The following is a 24,226-nucleotide window of genomic DNA, read 5'->3' as shown; positions in this document are numbered from 1 at the left end:
TGTTTTTTACATAATGTGGTGAGTCCTATTGATAAATATAGCTATTTTGAAAGGGAGCTCTGGTTAGATATTTACAGTGTTCTCTAACTTAAACAAACTGATTGTGAGAGCTACATTTTGTCCCTTTCTAAAATAATTACAATGACATTAATACAGGGAGATGTAATGTCATCTAGAGACCCATCTGTGTCTCAAAGGAGTGCAGCGAAACACATTTGCTTTGACAGCTTTGATAAGTGGGGCCACTAATACGCTGTTTAGAGCCTCAACAAGCCACCGAAGGAAGACAAATTCAATTTGTTCAATCTGACAGGTAGCAATGGGCTAGAGTGATCGCTGTGACTCCAATGGGTTTTCTCCCTGAACTACAAACATCACCTTTTGGCTTTCGCCACTGAAGTGGCTCGCTGCGTTTCCCAAAGCGACCGTTTAGACTCATGTTCAGAGGGTTTATATCCATCTTCTAAAAACACGGCTTTATAATAATATGAAACAGGCAAGGACACCAGAGAGCAGGTTCCAGACGTATGGTTTTCTCGGACAAATAAAGTTTAGCTATGAAATAAAATACCTAACACTCTTAAATTGGGCCACTGGTTAAACACGAGTTCAACCTGAATTATGATATTCCCTAGCAGCACAGTTCATTGCTGTGCTACGATGGAGAATGGGTTGTGCATGTTGTGCATGTCTGCTTGTTACATGCCAATTTGCGCTGGAAAACAGAGAAGCTGGAAAAAACAGACTAATCATTTACAGTTGTGATAAAGTATTAGTGATACAGTGAGAGTGGCTTAGAATTGATTTGTGTAAGCGAAGAGAGGATTGCAGCTAAACAGGGGAAGACAGGGACAAGAATTTGGCCCTGCATTTTATCCACACTAGCCCACATCACTGCACGTACCACCGACTTAGCAGTACAGTACAGCGTTCCTCAATCAATTTTGTACCAGTGACTGGTCCTCCTCCTTTTTTTTTACCAGCTCATGTTCATGTCATGACCATAGAGAGCCTTTTTATTATCTATATCTACTATAACTGTTCCTCTGGAGATACAACTCACCACTATAACTGTTCCTTTGGAGATACAACTCACCACTATAACTGTTCCTCTGTCTGGCGATACAACTCACCACTATAACTGTTCCTCTGGAGATACAACTCACCACTATAACTGTTCCTCTGTCTGGCGATACAACTCACCACTATAACTGTTCCTCTGGAGATACAACTCACCACTATAACTGTTCCTCTGGAGATGCAACTCACCACTATAACTGTTCCTCTGGAGATACAACTCACCACTATAACTGTTCCTCTGGAGATACAACTCACCACTATAACTGTTCCTCTGGAGATACAACTCACCACTATAACTGTTCCTTTGGAGATACAACTCACCACTATAACTGTTCCTCTGTCTGGAGATACAACTCACCACTATAACTGTTCCTCTGTCTGGCGATACAACTCACCACTATAACTGTTCATCTGTCTGGAGATACAACTCAGTACCATAACTGTTCTCCTGTCTGGAGATACAACTCACCACTAAAACTCTTCCTCTGTCTGGAGATACAACTCACCACTATAACTGTTCCTCTGTCTGGAGATACAACTACACACTATAACTGTTCCTCTGTCTGGAAATACAACTCACCACTATAACTGTTCCTCTGGAGATACAACTCACCACTATAACTGTTCCTCTGTCTGGAGATACAACTCACCACTAAAAGTGTTCCTCAAGCTGGAGACACAACTCAGCAACATAACTGTTCTCCTGTCTGGAGATACAACTCACCACTATAACTGTTCCTCTGGAGATACAACTCACCACTATAACTGTTCCTTTGGAGATACAACTCACCACTATAACTGTTCCTCTGTCTGGAGATACAACTCACCACTATAACTGTTCCTCTGTCTGGAGATACAACTCACCACTATAACTGTTCCTCTGGAGATACAACTCACCACTATAACTGTTCCTCTGTCTGGAGATACAACTCACCACTAGAACTGTTCCCCTGTCTGGAGATAGAACTCACCACTATAACTGTTCCTCTGTCTGGAGATACAACTCACTACTGTAACTGTTCCTCTGTCTGGAGATACAACTCAGCACCATAACTGTTCTCCTGTCTGGAGATACAACTCACCACTATAACTGTTCCTCTGTCTGGAGATACAACTCACCACTATAACTGTTCCTCTGGAGATACAACTCAACAATATAACTGTTCCTCTGGAGATGCAACTCACCACTATAACTGTTCCTCTGTCTGGAGATACAACTCACCACTATAACTGTTCCTCTGGAGATACAACTCACCACTATAACTGTTCCTCTGTTTGGAGATACAACTCACCACTATAACTGTTCCTCTGTCTGGAGATACAACTCACCACTATAACTGTTCTTCTGTCTGGACATACAACTCACCACTATAACTGTTCTTCTGTCTGGAGATACAACTCACCACTATAACTGTCCCTCTGTCTGGAGATACAACTCACCACTACAATTGTTCCTCTGTCTGGAGATACAACTCAGCACTATAACTGTTCCTCTGTCCGGAGATACAACTCACCACTATAACTGTTCCCCTGTCTGGAGATACAACTCACCACTATAACTGTTCCTCTCTCTGGAGATACAACTCACCACTATAACTGTTCCTCTGTCTGGAGATACAACTACACACTATAACTGTTCCTCTGTCTGGAGATACAACTCACCACTATAACTGTTCCTCTGGAGATACAACTCACCACTATAACTGTTCCTCTGGAGATGCAACTCACCACTATAACTGTTCCTCTGTCTGGAGATACAACTCACTACTACAACTGGCTCCTCTGGAGATACAACTCACCACTATAACTGTTCCTCTGTCTGGAGATACAACTCACCACTATAACTGTTCTTTTGTCTGGAGATACAACTCACCACTATAACTGTTCCTCTGTCTGGAGATACAACTCACCACTATAACTGTTCTTCTGTCTGGAGATACAACTCACCACTATAACTGTTACTCTGTCTGGAGATACAACTCACCACTACAACTGTTCCTCTGTCTCTAGATATAATTCATCACCATAACTGTGTCTCTGCTTTAGACATTTTGTTTGCATCCCTGTTGTGCTGTCTGCCTGTCTCAGCATCTTCTCTGCTGTCACTTTGTCACGGTTGACAACTCCATAGTGTCGCCCTCCCAGAGTTCAAATAACCTTGACATGAGCCTGGACAACACCCTGTCGTTCTCTGCAAACATCCAAGCAGTGACTCACTCCTGCAGGTTAATACTCTACAACATCCGTAGAATACGACCCTACCTCACACAGGAAGTGGCGCAGGTCCTAATCCAGACACTTGTCCTCTCCCATCCGGACTACTGCAACTCACTGTTGGCTGTGCTCCCCGCTTGTGCTATCAAGCACCTGATACTTATCCAGAATCCCGCAGCCCGTCTGGTGTTCTTCCCAAGTTCTCTGATGTCACCCCATTCCTCTGCACACTCCACTGGCTTCCAGTCGAAGCTCGCATCCACTACAAGACCATAGTGCTAACCTACGGAACAGCAAGAGGAACTGCCCCTCCCTACCTTCAGGCTATGCTTCAGGCTATGCTCAAACCTCTCTTGGCCCTCCCACCCCTACGCTCAGCCCAGTCTAAGATCTTCTTTGCCCTGGCACCCCAATGGTGGAACCAGCCTCCCCCTGAATCTAGGACAACAGAAACTGAGAAATGTTGGGCTGTGGTGGAATGGAATAGGGGGTTGGGGGTGTAGGCTAACCTCTTTTTGTTTCTCTTATCTACACTGCTCAAAAAAATAAAGGGAACACTTAAACAACATAATGTAACTCCAAGTCAATCACACTTCTGTGAAATCAAACTGTCCACTTAGGAAGCAACACTGATTGACAATAAATTTCACATGCTGTTGGGCAAATGGAATAGACAAAAGGTGGAAATTATAGGCATTTACCAAGACACCCCCAATAAGGGAGTGGTTCTGCAGGTGGGGACCACAGACCACTTCTCAGTTTCTATGCTTCCTGGCTGATGTTTTGGTCCCTTTTGAATGCTGGCGGTGCTTTCACTCTAGTGGTAGCATGAGACGGAGTCTACAGCCCACACAACTGGCTCAGGTAGTGCAGCTCATCCAGGATGGCACATCAATGCGAGATGTGGCAAGAAGGTTTGCTGTGTCAGCGTAGTGTCCAGAGCATGGAGGCGCTACCAGGAGACAGGCCAGTACATCAGGAGACGTGGTGGAGGCCGTAGGAGGGCAACAACCACGCAGCAGGACCCCTACCTGCAGGAGCAGGAGGAGCACTGCCAGAGCCCTGCAAAATGACCTCCATGAGGGTGGTATGAGGGCCCGACGTCCACAGTTGGGGGTTGTGCTTACAGCCCAACACCGTGCAGGACGTTTGGCATTTGCCAGAGAACACCAAGATTGGCAAATTCGCCACTGGCACCCTGTGCTCTTCACAGATGAAAGCAGGTTCACACTGAGCACATGTGATAGACGTAACAGTCTGGAGACGCCGTGGAAAACGTTCTGCTGCCTGCAACATCCTCCAGCATGACCGGTTTGGTGGTGGGTCAGTCATGGTGTGGGGTGGCATTTCTTTGAGGGGCCGCACAACCCTCCATGTGCTCGCCAGAGGTAGCCTGACTGCCATTAGGTACCGAGATGAGATCCTCAGACCCCTTGTGAGACCATATGCTGGTGTGGTTGGCCCTGGGTTCCTCCTAATGCAAGACAATGCTAGACCTCATGTGGCTGGAGTGTGTCAGCAGTTCCTGCAAGAGGAAGGCATTGATGCTATGGACTGGCCCGCCCGTTCCCCAGACCTGAATCCAATTGAGTACATCTGGGACATCATGTTTCGCTCCATCCACCAACGCCACGTTGCACCACAGACTGTCCAGGAGTTGGTGGATGCTTTAGTCAAGGTCTGGGAGGAGATCCCTCAGGAGACCATCCGCCACCTCATCAGGAGCATGCCCAGGCGTTGTAGGGAGGTCATACAGGCATGTGGAGGCCACACACCCCACTGAGCCTCATTTTGACTTGTTTTAAGGACATTACATCAAAGTTGGATCAGCCTGTAGTGTGGTTTTCCACTTTAATTTTGAGTGTGACTCCAAATCTAGACCTCCATGGGTTGATCAATTTGATTTCCATTGATCATTTTTGTGTGATTTTGTTGTCAGCACATTCAACTATGTAAAGAAAAAAGTATTTAATAAGAATACTTCATTCATTCAGATCTAGGATGTGTTATTTTAGTGTTCCCTTTATTTTTTTGAGCAGTGTATTTTATTATTACCAAATCCTGTGTGATCAATATGATCATTTCTCTGCATGCCTACGGGTACATGTGGTATAAACTAAGTGTGTAAATTGACATGACTATTGCACCTGTAGGGGTTACAACACAAAAGGACAAAGCAAATAAAAACATGGTAAAAAAATGAAATACGTCTTAACGGGCCCACAGGCTGCCGGCCATGTCACTTTTCAAAATGTTTTAATTTTTAGTTTTAATTTGAATGTCTTTATTTTGTGTCAATTTTGATGAGCCCACCAAATTAAATAATTGTCCAGCCCATCTGGTATTTGCCAGATTTGCCAGATGACCAATCCACCCCTGCAGCTACAGTATGTAAAACAACATGACATATTGTTTTGCAATACCTCCATAGTCATCCTTTGAGAAGACTATGGTTAGAATTTATAGGGAAATATCTTTTAGAGTGATCTGGGATCATGTGAAAATGGAATAGGCTAACTGTAAAATAAACAATTTCATTGCATTTGTTTATACACTGACTGTACAAAACATCAAGAACACCTGCTCTTTCCATGACATAGACTGACCAGGTAAAAGCTATGATCCCTTATTGATGTCACTTGTTAAATCCACTTCAATCAGTGTAGATGAAGGGGAGGAGTCAGGTTAAAGAAGTATTTTTAAGCCTTCAGACAACTGAGACAGGGATTGTGTATGTGTGCCATTCAGAGGGTGAATGGGCAAGACAAAGTATTTAGGTGCCTTTGAACGGGGTATGGTAGTAGGTGCCAGGCGCACCGGTTTCTGTCAAGAACTGCAATGCTGCTACAGTTGGTTTTTCCACAATTGTGCCAGTTCTGGGGACAAACGGGGGATGGGGTGCATCTCAATATTAGGAAGGTGTTCTTAATGTTTGGTGTACTCTGTGTATACAGTACCTTGATGTCTTTGCGCTATGCTACAGGGTATCATCCCCATACATTGTTAAGGGCTGCTAGCGTCTATGATGCTTTTACTCTACAGATGAAAGAAGAAATCAAAGGGTCTCATCTGGTTAACAATATCTCTTAATAATCAACTGTCCTATGAAATAGGGTTTAGTTTTAATGAAAAATAATAATGCATTGGTTTATGAGGAACTAAAAAGATGACTAGTGTGTTCAGAAAGCAAGGAGGGTACTGTACTGTACATATTCATAAATACCTACTGAGAGTAAATAGTCATCCTGAGTGTATATAGAGCAGACTGGTTGCAGTGTTCTAAGAAATTGCAAGAGATCTTTGCTTGTATCGTGTACATGATAAACAATCAAAGCTCAAAATAAAAATAAATACTTTCGAGACAGTTCTGAGACGTATAAAGAAATAAGTCAACAAAAATATGTAAATAAACAGAATAGTGTGCCTCAGGAGGAAGATGATGTAACGTATGGAGGCCCATTAGTCAGCCCATGGGTGCATCTATAACGGCACCCTATTCCATATAGTGTACTACTTTTGACTGACCAGCTGAATCCAGGTGAAAGCTATGATCCCTTATTGACGTCTTGTTAAATCCACTTTAATCAGTGTAAATGAAGGGGAGGAGGCAGGTTAAAGAAGTACTTCTATGTCTTTATATAATTGAGACATAGATTGTGTATGTGTGCCATTCAGAGGGTAAATGAGCAAGACAAAATATTTAAGTGCCTTTGAACGGGGTATGGTAGTAGGTACCAGGCCCACCGAATATAGTCTGTCAAGAACGGCAATGCTGCTGGGTTTTTCACGCTCAACAGTTTCTATGTGTATCAAGAATGGGTTCATCCAGCCAAATTCACACGACTGTGGGAAGCATTGGAGTCATCCCTGTGGAATGCTTTCAACACCTTGTAGAGTCCATACCCTGACGAATTGAAGCTGTTTTGAGAGAAACTCAATATTAGGGTGTTCCTAATGTTTTGTACACTCAGTGTACTTTGTTTGCTCATTCACTGTGTAATTGGTATAAATCAATCTCTCAACAACGAAACACCACACCAACAGCCATGAAATACTGTCCTGTTTTCCATGGCCGTACATGTTTCACACCCCTGGACTTTTTCCACATTTTGTAGCGTTACAGACTGAATTTAAAATGGATTAAATTGAGATTTTGTGTCACTGATTTACACACAATACCCCATAAAGTCAAAGTGGAATTTTGTGTGTAGAACGTTTGAGAAATTAATTATAAAAAATCAATGCTGAAATGTCTTGAGTCATTAAGTATTCAACACCTTTGTTATGGCATTCCTAAAGAAGTTCAGAACAACAAATGTCCTTAACAAGTTGCATAATAAGTTGCATGGACTCATTCCGTGTTCAATTATAGTGGTTAACATTGTTTTTGAATGACTGTACCCCACACATACAATTATCTGCAAGGTCCCTTAATCCAGTAATTAATTTCGAGCACAGTTTCAACCACACAGACCCGGGAGGTGTTTCAATGCCTCACAAAGAAGAGCACCGATTGGGAGATGTGTAAAAATAAAAAAGCAAATGCTGAATATCCCTTTGAGCATGGTGCAGATATTATTTTGGCTTTGGATGCTGTATCAATACACCCAGTCACTACAAAGATACGGACATCCTTCCTAACTCAGTTGCCGGAGAGGAAGGAAATCTCTCATTGATTTCACTATGAGGCCAATGGTGATTTTAAATCAGTTAGAGAGTTTAATGGTTGTGACGGAGGATGGATCCTCCGGATGGAAAACGGAGGATGGATCAACATTGTAGTTATGCCACAATACTAACCTAAATTACAGAGTGAAAAGAAGGTATAATAAAAAATTATCCAAGACATGCATCCTGTTTGCAACAAGGCACTAAGGTAATACTGCAAAGAAATGTGGCAAATAAGTGTTATGTTTGCGGCAAATCCAACACAACACATCACTGAATATCACTCTTCAAATGTTCAAGCATGGTGGTGGCTGCATCATGTTATGGGTATGCTTGTTTTTTAGGATCTTCCTGAGTGGCCTAGCTACAGTTTTGACTTGAATTGGCTTGTGGCTTAGGGCAAGACCTGAAAATTGCTGTCTAGCAATTATCAACAATCTACTTGACAGAGCTTGAAGAATTTTTAAAAGAAAAATGGTCAAATATTGTACAATCCAGGCGTGCAAAGCTCTTAGAGACTTACCCCAAAAGACACAGCTGTAGTCTTTGCTAAAGTACTACTTCAAAGTACTGACACGGGTGTGAATACTTATGTAAATGAGATATTTCTGTGTTTCATTGTTAACAAATGTGCAACAATTTACAAAAACATGTTTTCAATTTGTCATTATGGGGTATTGTGTGTAGATCGGTGAGGAAAAAGAAAAAAAAGAGAAAAAAAGAGAAAGAAATTCTGTCCGTAACACAACAAAATGTGAAACAAGTCAAGGGGTATGAATACTTTCTGAAGTCACTGTACGTGCACCCATCATAAATATTTGTGTAATCACCCAAGGCCATTAGAAAGGTGTTAATTTCCAATTTAGGTTGTGTTTCTATCTCTCCTCTCTCCCCTGTGTCTCTATGTCTCTGTGTGTCTCTGTGTGTGTCTCTGTCTCTTTGTGTCTATCTCTCCTCTTTCGTACATTTTTCTGTGTACCTCTGTGCCTCTCCTCTGTGCCTCTGTGTATGTGTCTCTCTTCTCCTTTGTTTTCTGTGTCTCTACTCTCCACTGTCTGTCTCTGTGTTTCTACTCTCCTCTGTGTCTCTCTGTGTGTTTGTGTCTCTGTGTGTCTCTGTGTCTCTTCTATAATCTGTGGCTCTCTGTGTGTATGTGTCTCTGTGTGTCTGTCTCTTCTATCCTCTGTGTCTCACTGTGTCTGTGTCTCTGTGTGTCTCTGCGTCTCTGTCTCTTTGTGTCTGTCTCTCCTCTCTCCTGTCTGTCTCTGTGTGTCTCTGTGCCTCTCCTCTCCTCTGTGTCTCTCTGTGTGTCTGGGTCTCTCCGCTCCTCAGCAATGGCAGTAGTGATTTATTCTTCTGCTGTTGGCTCTGTCTGTCCTGCTGTCTTCAGCAGAATCGCTGCATGCTGGCTTTTCTCTGAACACACCTCTCCTCTCGTCTCACAGCGCAATACACACATACATACATACACACACACCTCCTCTCCTCCTCTCCAGCACAGTGCAGGCTAGCAGTACAGTAATGCATTCAGGAAATGATGAAAAGATGTTAGATGTTGGTCCGCCCTACCCCCCTGGGTAGCTGTGATTAATCATAGATTCGTTCCTACTGGTTGGTGTCCTCTGACTTTTTAATCATCACAGAACCCTTCATCTCTCCACCTGCTTTCTCCATCCCCTGCCAACTCTAAGATGTGCGGTTGAAAATGCTGTGGTTTTGGTTATTGTTGCTGTTAGGATGACCACTCTGCACCACGGCTCCTCTGTCAGCCCTGAACTACGACTGTGAGAGCGGTGTGTAGGCCTACTCTACACTCTTCTAAAAATGGTTTCCAAAGGGGTTCTAAAGCTGTCTCCATAGGACAACCCTTTTTGGTTCCATGTAGAACTATTTTGGATTCCATGTAGAACCCTCAATGGAAAGGGTTCTACATGGAACCAAAAAGGATTCTTCAAAGGGTTCTCCTGTGGGGACAGCCGAAGAACCCTTTCAGATCCTAGATAACACCTTTTTTTTCTAAGTGTAGTGTGGTCCTAGTGTGTGTGTGTGTGTAACCATAATCAAAGCAAAGTGGTTCTTGCCAACACATGATTAAGAAGAGACTGTTCAGCTCTCATGTGGGCTGTCACTATCGGTGCCAGGCAGTACAGTCCCCTCCTAGTCCCCATTAAGGGACAGTAAGGGACCCACGCCGCAGCAGTTCTGGACTGGGTTCAGATTACTGCTGTTGTTGGGGGAAATGGATTAGAGATATTAAAAGCAGTAAATGACCACAGGCCCCAGTCAGACAATGGATGCTTCCCATTACATCCTATTCCCTTTAGAGTGCACTACTTTCAAAGGTAGTGCACTATAAAGGGAAGATGGGTGCCATTTGGGATGCAGCCCAGTTTTTACTTATTCCAAACACCCATTGAAGAAAGACTGATATGTCTAGTAAAACAGAATGATGAACACAGCAATCTGGCTGATTCTACCAGGCTAGTACTGTACTGTGGAATGTGGGTTAGAGAGGCTTTAGTTTGCATGAGTAAATATAAAGACAGGGTGGTGTTTAATGTCCAGATTAAGTTTATCTCTGACATTTAGAGGCATTAAACAGATCAGATCCAAGGCAAATATCTTTGATCTGTCTGTAAATAACTAGGCTTTAAAAAAGCACCAAACCAACAGCATCCCATAGCACAGCACCAAAACAGCATGTGATATGCTGTCTGACTGACTGACTGTCATGCCTCCTGTTATTTGTCTTAATAAAATGACCAATTTTACGGAACGAAAAAAAACGTAAAACTAAAAACATGAAACGTCTATGTAATTTTCCCATTGTTTACATTACAGGATGTGTTCCTCCCTGAATATAACAGGTGCAAACTTTCCCACCTGTTCACACTCAGTCGGATGTAAACCTGGCTATTTGTCAACATAATGGACTTTCAGATACCTTTGGCACCTTTTATGTAGCCTCAGCATCTGTAGACATCACCCTGTGTACAAAAGTAATGAGTGGAATTTAACTGGTGTTAGCATATATGCAGGCCTGGATACGAGCACAGTAGTGAAACTGACAATATACAGCCATATGGCCTGAGTTCACCTGAGTGCACTGCCTGCCACTGACCATGAAAATGACAGTTACTGACCAAGGCAATGACAGTTAATGACCATGGCAAGGATAGTTAATGACCAAGGCAATGACAATTAATGACCATGGCAAATACAGTTAATGACCATGGCAATGACAGTTAATGACCATGGCAGTGACAGTTAATAACCATGGCAAGGACAGTTAATGACCATGGCAATGACAGTTAATGGCCATGGCAATGAGAGTTAATGACAATGGCAAGGACAGTTAATGACCATGGCAATGACAATTAATGACCATGGCAAATACAGTTAAAGACCATGGCAATGACAGTTAATGACCATGGCAGTGACAGTTAATAACCATGGCAAGGACAGTAATGACCATGGCAATGACAGTTAATGACCATGGCAATGAGAGTTAATGACCATGGCAAGGACAGTTAATGACCATGGCAATGACAATTAATGACCATGGCAAATACAGTTAATGACCATGGCAATGACAGTTAATGACCATGGCAGTGACAGTTAATAACCATGGCAAGGACAGTAATGACCATGGCAATGACAGTTAATGACCATGGTAATGAGAGTTAATGACCATGGCAAGGACAGTTAATGACCATGGCAATGACAGTTAATGACCATGGTAATGAGAGTTAATGACCATGGCAAGGACAGTTAATGACCAAGGCAATGACAGTTACTGACCAAGGCAAGGACTGTTACTGAACATGGCAAGGACAGTTAATGACCATGGCAACGACAGTTAATGACCATGGCAATGGCAGTTAATGACTATGGCAATGGCAGTTAATGACCATGGCAAGGACAGTTACTGACCAAGGCAAGGACATTTGTTGACCATGGCAAGGACAGTTAATGACTATGGCAATGACAGTTAATGACTATGGCAATGGCAGTTCATGACCATGGCAAGGACAGTTACTGACCATGGCAATGGCAGTTAATGACCATGGCAATGACAGTTAATGACCATGACAATCACAGTTAATGACCATGGCAATGACAGTTAATGACCATGACAATCACAGTTAATGACCATGACAATCACAGTTAATGACCATGACAATCACAGTTAATGACCATGACAATCACAGTTAATGACCATGGCAATGACAGTTAATGACCATGGCAGTGACAGTTAATAACCATGGCAAGGACAGTAATGACCATGGCAATGACAGTTAATGACCATGGTAATGAGAGTTAATGACCATGGCAATGACAGTTAATGACCATGGTAATGAGAGTTAATGACCATGGCAAGGACAGTTAATGACCATGGCAATGACAGTTACTGACCAAGGCAAGGACTGTTACTGAACATGGCAAGGACAGTTAATGACCATGGCAACGACAGTTAATGACCATGGCAATGACAGTTAATGACCATGGTAATGAGAGTTAATGACCATGGCAAGGACAGTTAATGACCATGGCAATGACAGTTAATGACCATGGTAATGAGAGTTAATGACCATGGCAAGGACAGTTAATGACCATGGCAATGACAGTTACTGACCAAGGCAAGGACTGTTACTGAACATGGCAAGGACAGTTAATGACCATGGCAATGGCAGTTAATGACTATGGCAATGGCAGTTAATGACCATGGCAAGGACAGTTACTGACCAAGGCAAGGACATTTGTTGACCATGGCAAGGACAGTTAATGACTATGGCAATTACAGTTAATGACTATGGCAATGGCAGTTCATGACCATGGCAAGGACAGTTACTGACCATGGCAATGGCAGTTAATGACCATGGCAATGACAGTTAATGACCATGACAATCACAGTTAATGACCATGGCAATGACAGTTAATGACCATGACAATCACAGTTAATGACCATGACAATCACAGTTAATGACCATGACAATCACAGTTAATGACCATGACAATCACAGTTAATGACCATGGCAATGACAGTTAATAACCATTGCAAGGACAGTAATGACCATGGCAATGACAGTTAATGACCATGGTAATGAGAGTTAATGACCATGGCAATGACAGTTAATGACCATGGTAATGAGAGTTAATGACCATGGCAAGGACAGTTAATGACCATGGCAATGACAGTTACTGACCAAGGCAAGGATTGTTACTGAACATGGCAAGGACAGTTAATGACCATGGCAACGACAGTTAATGACCATGGCAATGGCAGTTAATGACTATGGCAATGGCAGTTAATGACCATGGCAAGGACAGTTACTGACCAAGGCAAGGACAGTTGCTGACCATGGCAAGGACAGTTAATGACTATGGCAATGACAGTTAATGACTATGGCAATGGCAGTTCATGACCATGGCAAGGACAGTTACTGCCCATGGCAATGGCAGTTAATGACCATGGCAATGACAGTTAATGACCATGACAATCACAGTTAATGACCATGGCAATGACAGTTAATGACCATGACAATCACAGTTAATGACCATGACAATCACAGTTAATGACCATGACAATCACAGTTAATGACCATGACAATTACAGTTAATGACCATGGCAATGACAGTTAATGACCATGGCAAGGACAGTTACCGACCATGACAATCACAGTTAATGACCATGGCAATGACAGTTAATGACCATGACAATCACAGTTAATGACCATGGCAATGACAGTTAATGACCATGACAATCACAGTTAATGACCATGACAATCACAGTTAATGACCATGACAATCACAGTTAATGACCATGACAATCACAGTTAATGACCATGGCAATGACAGTTAATGACCATGGCAGTGACAGTTAATAACCATGGCAAGGACAGTAATGACCATGGCAATGACAGTTAATGACCATGGTAATGAGAGTTAATGACCATGGCAATGACAGTTAATGACCATGGTAATGAGAGTTAATGACCATGGCAAGGACAGTTAATGACCATGGCAATGACAGTTACTGACCAAGGCAAGGACTGTTACTGAACATGGCAAGGACAGTTAATGACCATGGCAACGACAGTTAATGACCATGGCAATGACAGTTAATGACCATGGTAATGAGAGTTAATGACCATGGCAAGGACAGTTAATGACCATGGCAATGACAGTTAATGACCATGGTAATGAGAGTTAATGACCATGGCAAGGACAGTTAATGACCATGGCAATGACAGTTACTGACCAAGGCAAGGACTGTTACTGAACATGGCAAGGACAGTTAATGACCATGGCAATGGCAGTTAATGACTATGGCAATGGCAGTTAATGACCATGGCAAGGACAGTTACTGACCAAGGCAAGGACATTTGTTGACCATGGCAAGGACAGTTAATGACTATGGCAATTACAGTTAATGACTATGGCAATGGCAGTTCATGACCATGGCAAGGACAGTTACTGACCATGGCAATGGCAGTTAATGACCATGGCAATGACAGTTAATGACCATGACAATCACAGTTAATGACCATGGCAATGACAGTTAATGACCATGACAATCACAGTTAATGACCATGACAATCACAGTTAATGACCATGACAATCACAGTTAATGACCATGACAATCACAGTTAATGACCATGGCAATGACAGTTAATAACCATTGCAAGGACAGTAATGACCATGGCAATGACAGTTAATGACCATGGTAATGAGAGTTAATGACCATGGCAATGACAGTTAATGACCATGGTAATGAGAGTTAATGACCATGGCAAGGACAGTTAATGACCATGGCAATGACAGTTACTGACCAAGGCAAGGATTGTTACTGAACATGGCAAGGACAGTTAATGACCATGGCAACGACAGTTAATGACCATGGCAATGGCAGTTAATGACTATGGCAATGGCAGTTAATGACCATGGCAAGGACAGTTACTGACCAAGGCAAGGACAGTTGCTGACCATGGCAAGGACAGTTAATGACTATGGCAATGACAGTTAATGACTATGGCAATGGCAGTTCATGACCATGGCAAGGACAGTTACTGCCCATGGCAATGGCAGTTAATGACCATGGCAATGACAGTTAATGACCATGACAATCACAGTTAATGACCATGGCAATGACAGTTAATGACCATGACAATCACAGTTAATGACCATGACAATCACAGTTAATGACCATGACAATCACAGTTAATGACCATGACAATTACAGTTAATGACCATGGCAATGACAGTTAATGACCATGGCAAGGACAGTTACCGACCATGACAATCACAGTTAATGACCATGGCAATGACAGTTAATGACCATGACAATCACAGTTAATGACCATGGCAATCACAGTTAATGACCATGGCAATGACAGTTAATGACCATGGCAATGACAGTTAATGACCATGACAATCACAGTTAATGACCTTGGCAATGACAGTTAATGACCATGGCAATGACAGTTAATGACCATGACAATCACAGTTAATGACCATGACAATCACAGTTAATGACCATGGCAATGACAGTTAATGACCATAACAATCACAGTTAATGACCATGGCAATGACAGTTAATGACCATAACAATCACAGTTAATGACCATGACAATCACAGTTACTGTTTTGAGAGAATAACAGGCAGGAGACATAGGTAAGGCGTAGAACTAAATAGGGCAGTTTTTTTCCATCCTGTCCACTAATTAATGACCCATAGAGATGTAGGAGACAGCTGTATAACTCAGTGTTAAACGGAGAGAGAGATGGTGAGCAGAAGAGCTCTGTACTCTGTATCCTCTATCTCCCTCTCTCCCTGCTTTATCTCTCTCTCCCTGCACTCTCTCCTTGCTTTATCTCTCTCTCCCTGCACTCTCTCCCTGCGCTCTCTTGCTCTCTCTCTCTCTCTCTCTCTCTCTCTCTCTCTCTCTCTCTCTCTCTCTCCTCTTTCTTTGCTCTCTTTCTCTCTTTTCTCCCCCTCTCTTTCCTCTCTGCTTTCATTCTCTCTGTTCCCTCTCTCTCTCACTTTGCTCTTTCTCTCTCTTTTCTCTCTCCCTACTCTCTTTTTTTTGTGTCCATCTACTCTCTCTGTTTTGGTCTTTGCATGACCTTTAACATTGTCACTCAACATTCAACAGCCATATGAAAATAGCAAGGGCACTCTATGTGACTTTTGCAGAGCATTTAAACATGGATGACGTTGACATATAAAGGCAAACTGTGGTATTGTATAAAACTTGATATGTTGAAAAGATTATGTACTATTTGAACGTGACCTGTCAAATGCTGAGCCTTCTCATTTCACATAATGCTGTTATAATAGTTTGGATTGTGTTTGTTAGCTGTCAAAGGCAGAAAGAATGCAGTCAGAGTGCAGTATAACTCCATCTAAAATAACCCCTTTTTTTTTTTTACAGTGCAGTATAATTGCAGTTAAACTGCAGTATACTGTAGTTATTCTGCAATTACTGCGTCCAAAATATCACAGTCGACTGCAGTTACTGCACTTTTACCTCAATTTCAAGACTGCAATCTTTTTTGTAAGGTAAAAAACAAACATTTTTCCTATATAGTGAATTACATTTGACCCTATGGGCCCTAGTCAAAAGTAGTGCACTATATATGGAATAGAGTGCCATTTGGGATGCACACCTGCTACTAGGAAGATAGTTCTCATGTCAACAATTATTGTTTAAACTGAATCAAAAGCAAACTGTTGGAGCCACCATTTGATTGACATACAAATGTTTCTGCCTTTATCTCATCTGCACAGATACTCATTGAGCTTCTCTGCTTGTGTTTCTGTTTTAGTTTAACTTTGTGGGCAAACTGCTGGGTCCACGCGGGAACTCACTAAAGAGACTGCAGGAAGACACGCTCACTAAGATGTCCATTCTGGGGAAAGGATCAATGAGAGACAAAGAGAAGGTAACAGCCAAGTCATTCTCTCCCTCTCTCTAACAGTCAAACATTTCTATCTCTCCCTCTCTATCTAGTAAAAGACAAGTCCCCTCCCCTTCGCTCCCTCTCTATCTGAAAACAGCCCAATCCCATTCCCTCTCTCTCTACCTCTCTGTAACAGCCAAGTCCCCTGTCTCTCTACTTCTCTGTTGTTTGTGTCAGGTAAATTGAGGCAGACACCCTCAGTGGAAAGGCATCAATAACCAGCTGAGTTATTGAGGATGTGTTCTGTCTCGTTGTGTCTGTGGCAGTCTTTCTCCGTCAGTCAGTTTGTCATCATGGGTGATATGTGACATCGATGATCTTCAGTACCACACAGCACCGTTCTGTTAGATTGTTGTGATCGATTCTCTCTGACGGCACAACTCTGGAACACCTGCGGAACAGATCTGTCATGGGGATGTGCTGACCTCAGCAGACTCAGCAAGCTTCCACACCCGCACGCACGCACGCACACACACACACACACACACACACACACACACACACACACACACACACACACACACACACACACACACACACACACACACACACACACACACACACACACACACACACACACACACACACACACACACACGCAGCTTGGCATGCTTCACACACCTCCATTACTTTACCAGGGAGATTTGTGATCTATCATTGACAGCTTGCTCCAGATTCTTCATGCACCTTACTTTTCAGACAAGTCATCCGTCCTGAAACGCTCATGTTGGGCTGTTTGCTTCAGAGTTTGTTTTGCAGTGAGAGGCCTGTATTATGCAAGACGTTTTCTAGGATGAAGAGGCGCAATTCTAGCACCAAATTCTAATTGTATGGATACAACTGTGTTCTTATAGCTACAGTACCTCCCTGTAAGCCAGTTGGAGGTGGGTAAAAGCTCAGCCTCAGTGTATGCCTTATTGCAATACATATAACTCTCATAGAATTCCTCCAATATTTGGCCAAGATTGTCATGGTCAGTTACACAGAGGAGTATCAATGAAAGGATCAAAGGAAGGACACCACTGCAACAGGCTGCATCAGGCTTCTTTCTCCCTTCTCCTCCTCTGCTTTTGAGTGCGGAGCTGATGGAACCTCTGACATCCCAGCATTGTCGTCATAGACTTCTATAGCCAATACGATATAGAAGCATTCAGTCTCTGTCCTGAAGTTGCTTTATTGTACATTCCTTGGGCTGGGTGATGTTAAGGGAGGCGTATGCTTCTGGGTTCATGGTTGGTGTTATGGAAACAAAAGCTAGTGGAGCTTAAAATGGATGATGAAATTACATCTAGTTGTTGACTTGGGCTTCCTTGTCCTCTGTCAGACCTCTCAGTCTGTAAGAAGTCATCACAATACACGGCATCCATGTTGTTGCTGTCGTGTCGTCCTGCTGTCATTCAGGATGCATAGCAAGGCATCAACTGCAACAACTAACAGCCCTCAAACATGTCATTCTCTGAGCCAAACTTTCTTTCCTATGTAGTTCCTATGGACTCTCACGCTGTTGTCTCAGGCTTTGTGCTTCTTTGTGCCTCTGTTTTTGGGAAGAGAATGGCTGTTTGATAACCAGATTTACAGTGAGGAACATAAACAGATTCTCTATGAGGAATATCAACAAGAGGAGGAGGTGACAGCTGTAATCTCCTGCCATGGGCTGCTGGGCACCTATAGGTAGACTGTGTGTGTGTGTGTGTGTGTGTGTGTGTGTGTGTGTGTGTGTGTGTGTGTGTGTGTGTGTGTGTGTGTGTGTGTGTGTGTGTGTGTGTGTGTGTGTGTGTGTGTGTGTGTGTGTGTGTGTGAGTGTGTGTGTGTGTAATTAATGTCTCTTATCCAAGCTATGTGAGTGGCCACACACTCATGCCACACACACACACACACACACACACACACACACACACACACACACACACACACACACACACACACACACACACACACACTCACACGCTGGCAGCTCCATCAGTAGAGGTACTCCAGACAGTATACACAGAGGAGCCGCTTCCTCGTAAAACACAGATTTATGAGAGAAATTTGCATCTCATTAACATACCACAGGCTCTCTTAAAACCTGGTTATTTATAATTAAATGACATCACATCAGAGGCTCTGCCTTGCATGGTGCTTCTAGAGGAGGGAAGTGTGTGTGAGTGTGCGTGTGCGTGTGTGTGTGTGTGTGTGTGTGTGTGTGTGTGTGTGTGTGTGTGTGCATGCATTGCATGATTCCAGTGGAGGAGGGAGAAGGAAGTTCTCAGTAGCTAGCAGAGTAGAGGAACATCACTAGAGAAGAGCAGTGTTTTGTTCAGATGAGGAAACTGGGGTGTCTATAAACCTCATATTGTTGTCTGTGCTGTAGTTTTACTTGGGGTTTGGCCCTAATTAACATATTGGCCTGTTTCTGTCTGGATGAGATGGCCCATTGGGATCTATGTTGGCCTATATCACCTATTTACACCATACTGTAGTATGTATTACATGTACAGTATACAATGTTGCACTCCTTTGTGGCATTAGAGGTCTAATCAATATTGTGGTTGTCAAACAATAAAAAATGTAAAGTTAATCACAGGATTTGCTGTGTTTAATCGCCATTAACCACAAGTTCAGAATTTGCTCTAATTGAGCTATAATTAAAGATTTATCTATACAAAAAGCATACAATAATATTGATGTAACGATGGGTGAGTGAAATGAGTGAGGAGTCAAATGCAGAGAGCGAAATGAATGGGAAAACGCTTTAATGTCCTTCAAAACGTAACAGGTCCAAAACATGGGTGAATGCCCAAAACACTGGCGCTAAACAAACCCAAAACCTAGTTACAAACACTGGACAGAGAAAACCCAAAACAAACACGATACATCACCAAACGTAACAAACCAGCAAGCCAGCACAAACACCAGCGGGCAAAACAAACTTAAATAACACCCATCCCAAAACCCCAACAAGGAACAGGTGAAAACAATTAGACAGAAACAAACGAAAAGGAAAAAGGGATCGGTGGCAGCTAATAGACCGGCGACAACGGCCGCCGAGCTCCACCCGAACAGGAAGGGGAGCCACCTTCGGTGGTATTCGGAACAATTGATGTCTTGATTTTGTCCGAAGTAACGGTTAGCATTGTTGTTTTCAGCTATTTACAGTATATTTATTTGGATGTTTACAGTGTATTACATTATATTGAATGCTTTCAGACAATGCGATTCATCACAATTTAAAACAATTTGTGAACTTAAATTCGAGTTAACTGATTAACTCTGACAGTCCTAATGAAATTCAATACTCCAGTCTAACAGATTAGCTGGATCCGTCTTGCTGATCCTGGGTGGATGATATAAACTGTGAGGAGTAACTGAGGTGACATTATAATAGACCGAGTTACAACACTTTGTGACAACTTCTGGTTTAAAGAGGGCTTTGTTAATATACTTAATTGATTTTTGTTCCACCAGGAGGAAGAACTACGGAAGAGCGGAGAGGCCAAATATCAGCACCTGAACGAGGACCTCCATGTCCTCATAGAAGTATTCGCTCCCCCTGCAGAGGCCTACAACAGGATGGGTCACGCACTGGAGGAGATCAAGAAGTTCCTCATACCAGTGCGTACTGACACCTACACACTCATTACTCTTACCCTGTTCTCTTACAACATATGAACAAAATAGAACAGCTAGCTGGTGATTTAACATCGGCTACCAACATATGTCTAGACTATGTGCCTGTGTCCACACTGAACACCCAAATAGTACAGTTAAGCAATAAGGCCCGAGGAGGTGTGGTAAATGGCAAACATACCATGGCTAAGGGCTGTTCTTAGGCATGACTCAACGTGGAGAGGCTGGATACTGCCCTTATAGCTATTTTAAACTGATTACCAACGTAATTAGAGCAGTAAAAATGAATGTTTTGTCATACCCATGGTATACTTAAGCAATAAGGCACGAGGGGGTGTGGTATATGGCCAATGTACCGCGGCTAAGGGCTGTCCTTAGGCACAACGCAACACAACCTTATCCACAAACTCCAGAGGTGCCTTATTGCTATTATAAACTGGTTACCAACGTAATTAGAACAGTAAAAACAATGTTTTCTCATACATGTGGTATACGGTCTCATTTACTTTGGCTTTCAGCCGATCTGCATTCAAGGCTGGAACCAACCAGTTTATAATTAAGGTTATACCATAGTAATAAGTGGCAGAAGTCTAGTCTGGTCCAGTCACAACCAGTCAGCCGGCTGAAGCAGCTGAATCAGTAACAGACTCTGGGTTGTCTGATTGGATGCACGCCCCTGTGAGGGAAGGGAAGTCATGGGGATAGCTGACTAGGCTGAATAGCAGAGTAACATAGTCAGACAGGAAGCACTCAGCACAGCCTAACCCTCTCTAGAACTCCCATACATCACGCGTATTTACTCTTACTCCATGTATTATGGATGGCTGATTTATCCCATGCTGTTATGGAAAGATAGTAGGATCTCTACATCCCATGCTGTTATGGAAAGATAGTAGGATCTCTACATCCCATGTTATTATGGAAGGATAGTAGGATCTCTACATCCCATGCTATTATTATGGAAGGATAGTAGGATCTCTACATCCCATGTTATTATGGAAGAATAGTAGGATCTCTACATCCCATGTTATTATTATGGAAGGATAGTAGGATCTCTACATCCCATGTTATTATGGAAGGATAGTAGGATCTCTACATCCCATCTTATTATTATGGAGGGATAGTAGGATCTCTACATCCCATGTTATTATTATGGAAGGATAGTAGGATCTCTACATCCCATGTTATTATTATGGAAGGATAGTAGGATCTCTACATCCCATGCTATTATTATGGAAGGATAGTAGGATCTCTACATCCCATGTTATTATGGAAGAATAGTAGGATCTCTACATCCTATGCTATTATTATGGAAGGATGGCAGGATCTCTCCATCCCATGTTATTATGGAGGGATAGTAGGATCTCTACATCCCATGTTATTATTATGGAGGGATAGTAGGATCTCTACATCCCATGCTATTATTATGGAAGGATAGCAGGATCTCTCCATCCCATGTTATTATGGAAGGATAGCAGGATCTCTAAATCCCATGTTATTATTATGGAAGGATAGCAGGATCTCTAAATCCCATGTTATTATTATGGAAGGATAGTAGGATCTCTACATCCCATGTTATTATGGAAGGATAGTAGGATCTTTAAATCTCATGTTATTATGGAAGGATAGTAGGATCTCTAAATCCCATGTTATTATTATGGAAGGATAGCAGGATCTCTACATCCCATGTTGTTATTATGGAAGGATAGTAGGATCTCTAAATCCCATGTTATTATGGAAGGATAGTAGGATCTCTAAATCCCATGTTATTATTATGGAAGGATAGCAGGATCTCTAAATCCCATGTTATTATTATGGAAGGATAGTAGGATCTCTAAATCCCATGTTATTATTATGGAAGGATAGTAGGATCTCTAAATCCCATGTTATTATGGAAGGATAGTAGGATCTCTAAATCCCATGTTATTATTATGGAAGGATAGTAGGATCTCTACATCCCATGTTATTACTATGGAAGGATAGTAGGATCTCTAAATCCCATGTTATTATTATGGAAGGATAGCAGGATCTCTACATCCCATGTTATTAGTATGGAAGGATGGTAGGATCTCTCCATCCCTTGTTATTATGGAAGGATAGTAGGATCTCTAAATCCCATGTTATTATTATGGAAGGATAGCAAGATCTCTACATCCCATGTTATTATTATGGAAGGATAGCAAGATCTCTACATCCCATGTTATTATTATGGAAGGATAGTAGGATCTCTAAATCCCATGTTATTATTATGGAAGGATAGCAAGATCTCTACATCCCATGTTATTATTATGGAAGGATAGTAGGATCTCTCCATCCCATGTTATTAAAATGGAAGGATAGCAAGATCTCTACATCCCATGTTATTATTATGGAAGGATAGTAGGATCTCTACATCCCATGTTATTATTATGGAGGGGTAGTAGGATCTCTACATCCCATGTTATTATTATGGAAGGATAGTAGGATCTCTAAATCCCATGTTATTATTATGGAGGGATAGTAGGATCTCTACATCCCATGTTATTATTATGGAAGGATAGTAGGATCTCTAAATCCCATGTTATTATTATGGAAGGATAGTAGGATCTCTAAATCCCATGTTATTATTATGGAAGGATAGTAGGATCTCTACATCCCATGTTATTATTATGGAAGGATAGTAGGATCTCTACATCCCATGTTATTATTATGGAAGGATAGTAGGATCTCTACATCCCATGTTATTATGGAAGGATAGTAGGATCTGTAAATCCCATGTTATTATGGAATGATAGTAGGATCTCTACATCCCATGTTATTATGGAAGGATAGTAGGATCTCTACATCCCATGTTATTATTATGGAGGGATAGTAGGATCTCTACATCCCATGTTATTATTATGGAGGGATAGTAGGATCTCTACATCCCATGCTATTATTATGGAAGGATAGTAGGATCTCTACATCCCATGTTATTATTATGGAAGGATAGTAGGATCTCTAAATCCCATGTTATCATAATGGAAGGATAGCAAGATCTCAACATCCCATGTTATTATTATGGAAGGATAGTAGGATCTCTACATCCCATGTTATTATTATGGAGGGGTAGTAGGATCTCTACATCCCATGTTATTATTATGGAAGGATAGTAGGATCTCTAAATCCCATGTTATTATTATGGAGGGATAGTAGGATCTCTACATCCCATGTTATTATTATGGAAGGATAGTAGGATCTCTAAATCCCATGTTATTATTATGGAAGGATAGTAGGATCTCTACATCCCATGTTATTATTATGGAAGGATAGTAGGATCTCTACATCCCATGTTATTATTATGGAAGGATAGTAGGATCTCTACATCCCATGTTATTATTATGGAAGGATAGTAGGATCTCTACATCCCATGTTATTATGGAAGGATAGTAGGATCTTTAAATCTCATGTTATTATGGAATGATAGTAGGATCTCTACATCCCATGTTATTATGGAAGGATAGTAGGATCTCTACATCCCATGTTATTATTATGGAGGGATAGTAGGATCTCTACATCCCATGTTATTATTATGGAGGGATAGTAGGATCTCTACATCCCATGCTATTATTATGGAAGGATAGTAGGATCTCTACATCCCATGTTATTATTATGGAAGGATAGTAGGATCTCTACATCCCATGTTATTATTATGGAGGGATAGTAGGATCTC

At 42.0% G+C, this 24,226-nt stretch overlaps 1 protein-coding gene across 4 annotated transcripts in view; it reads left to right on the top strand.

The window, feature by feature from the left end:
- The window catches only part of LOC110489416 (KH domain-containing, RNA-binding, signal transduction-associated protein 3-like), a 153,176-nt gene that overhangs the window by 63,849 nt on the left and 65,101 nt on the right, over nucleotides 1–24,226 (top strand). For all 4 annotated transcript variants that reach the window (XM_036971449.1, XM_036971448.1, XM_036971447.1 and 1 more), the window contains exons 3-4: nucleotides 16,792–16,908; nucleotides 20,374–20,520. In XM_036971449.1, the coding sequence (XP_036827344.1) occupies nucleotides 16,792–16,908; nucleotides 20,374–20,520 (264 nt within the window). The remainder of the gene's footprint in view (nucleotides 1–16,791; nucleotides 16,909–20,373; nucleotides 20,521–24,226) is intronic.

Source organism: Oncorhynchus mykiss, chromosome 32 (genome assembly GCF_013265735.2).
Source record: "Oncorhynchus mykiss isolate Arlee chromosome 32, USDA_OmykA_1.1, whole genome shotgun sequence".
Classification (NCBI taxonomy): domain Eukaryota; kingdom Metazoa; phylum Chordata; class Actinopteri; order Salmoniformes; family Salmonidae; genus Oncorhynchus; species Oncorhynchus mykiss.
This window is presented reverse-complemented; position numbering and strand designations above follow the sequence as displayed.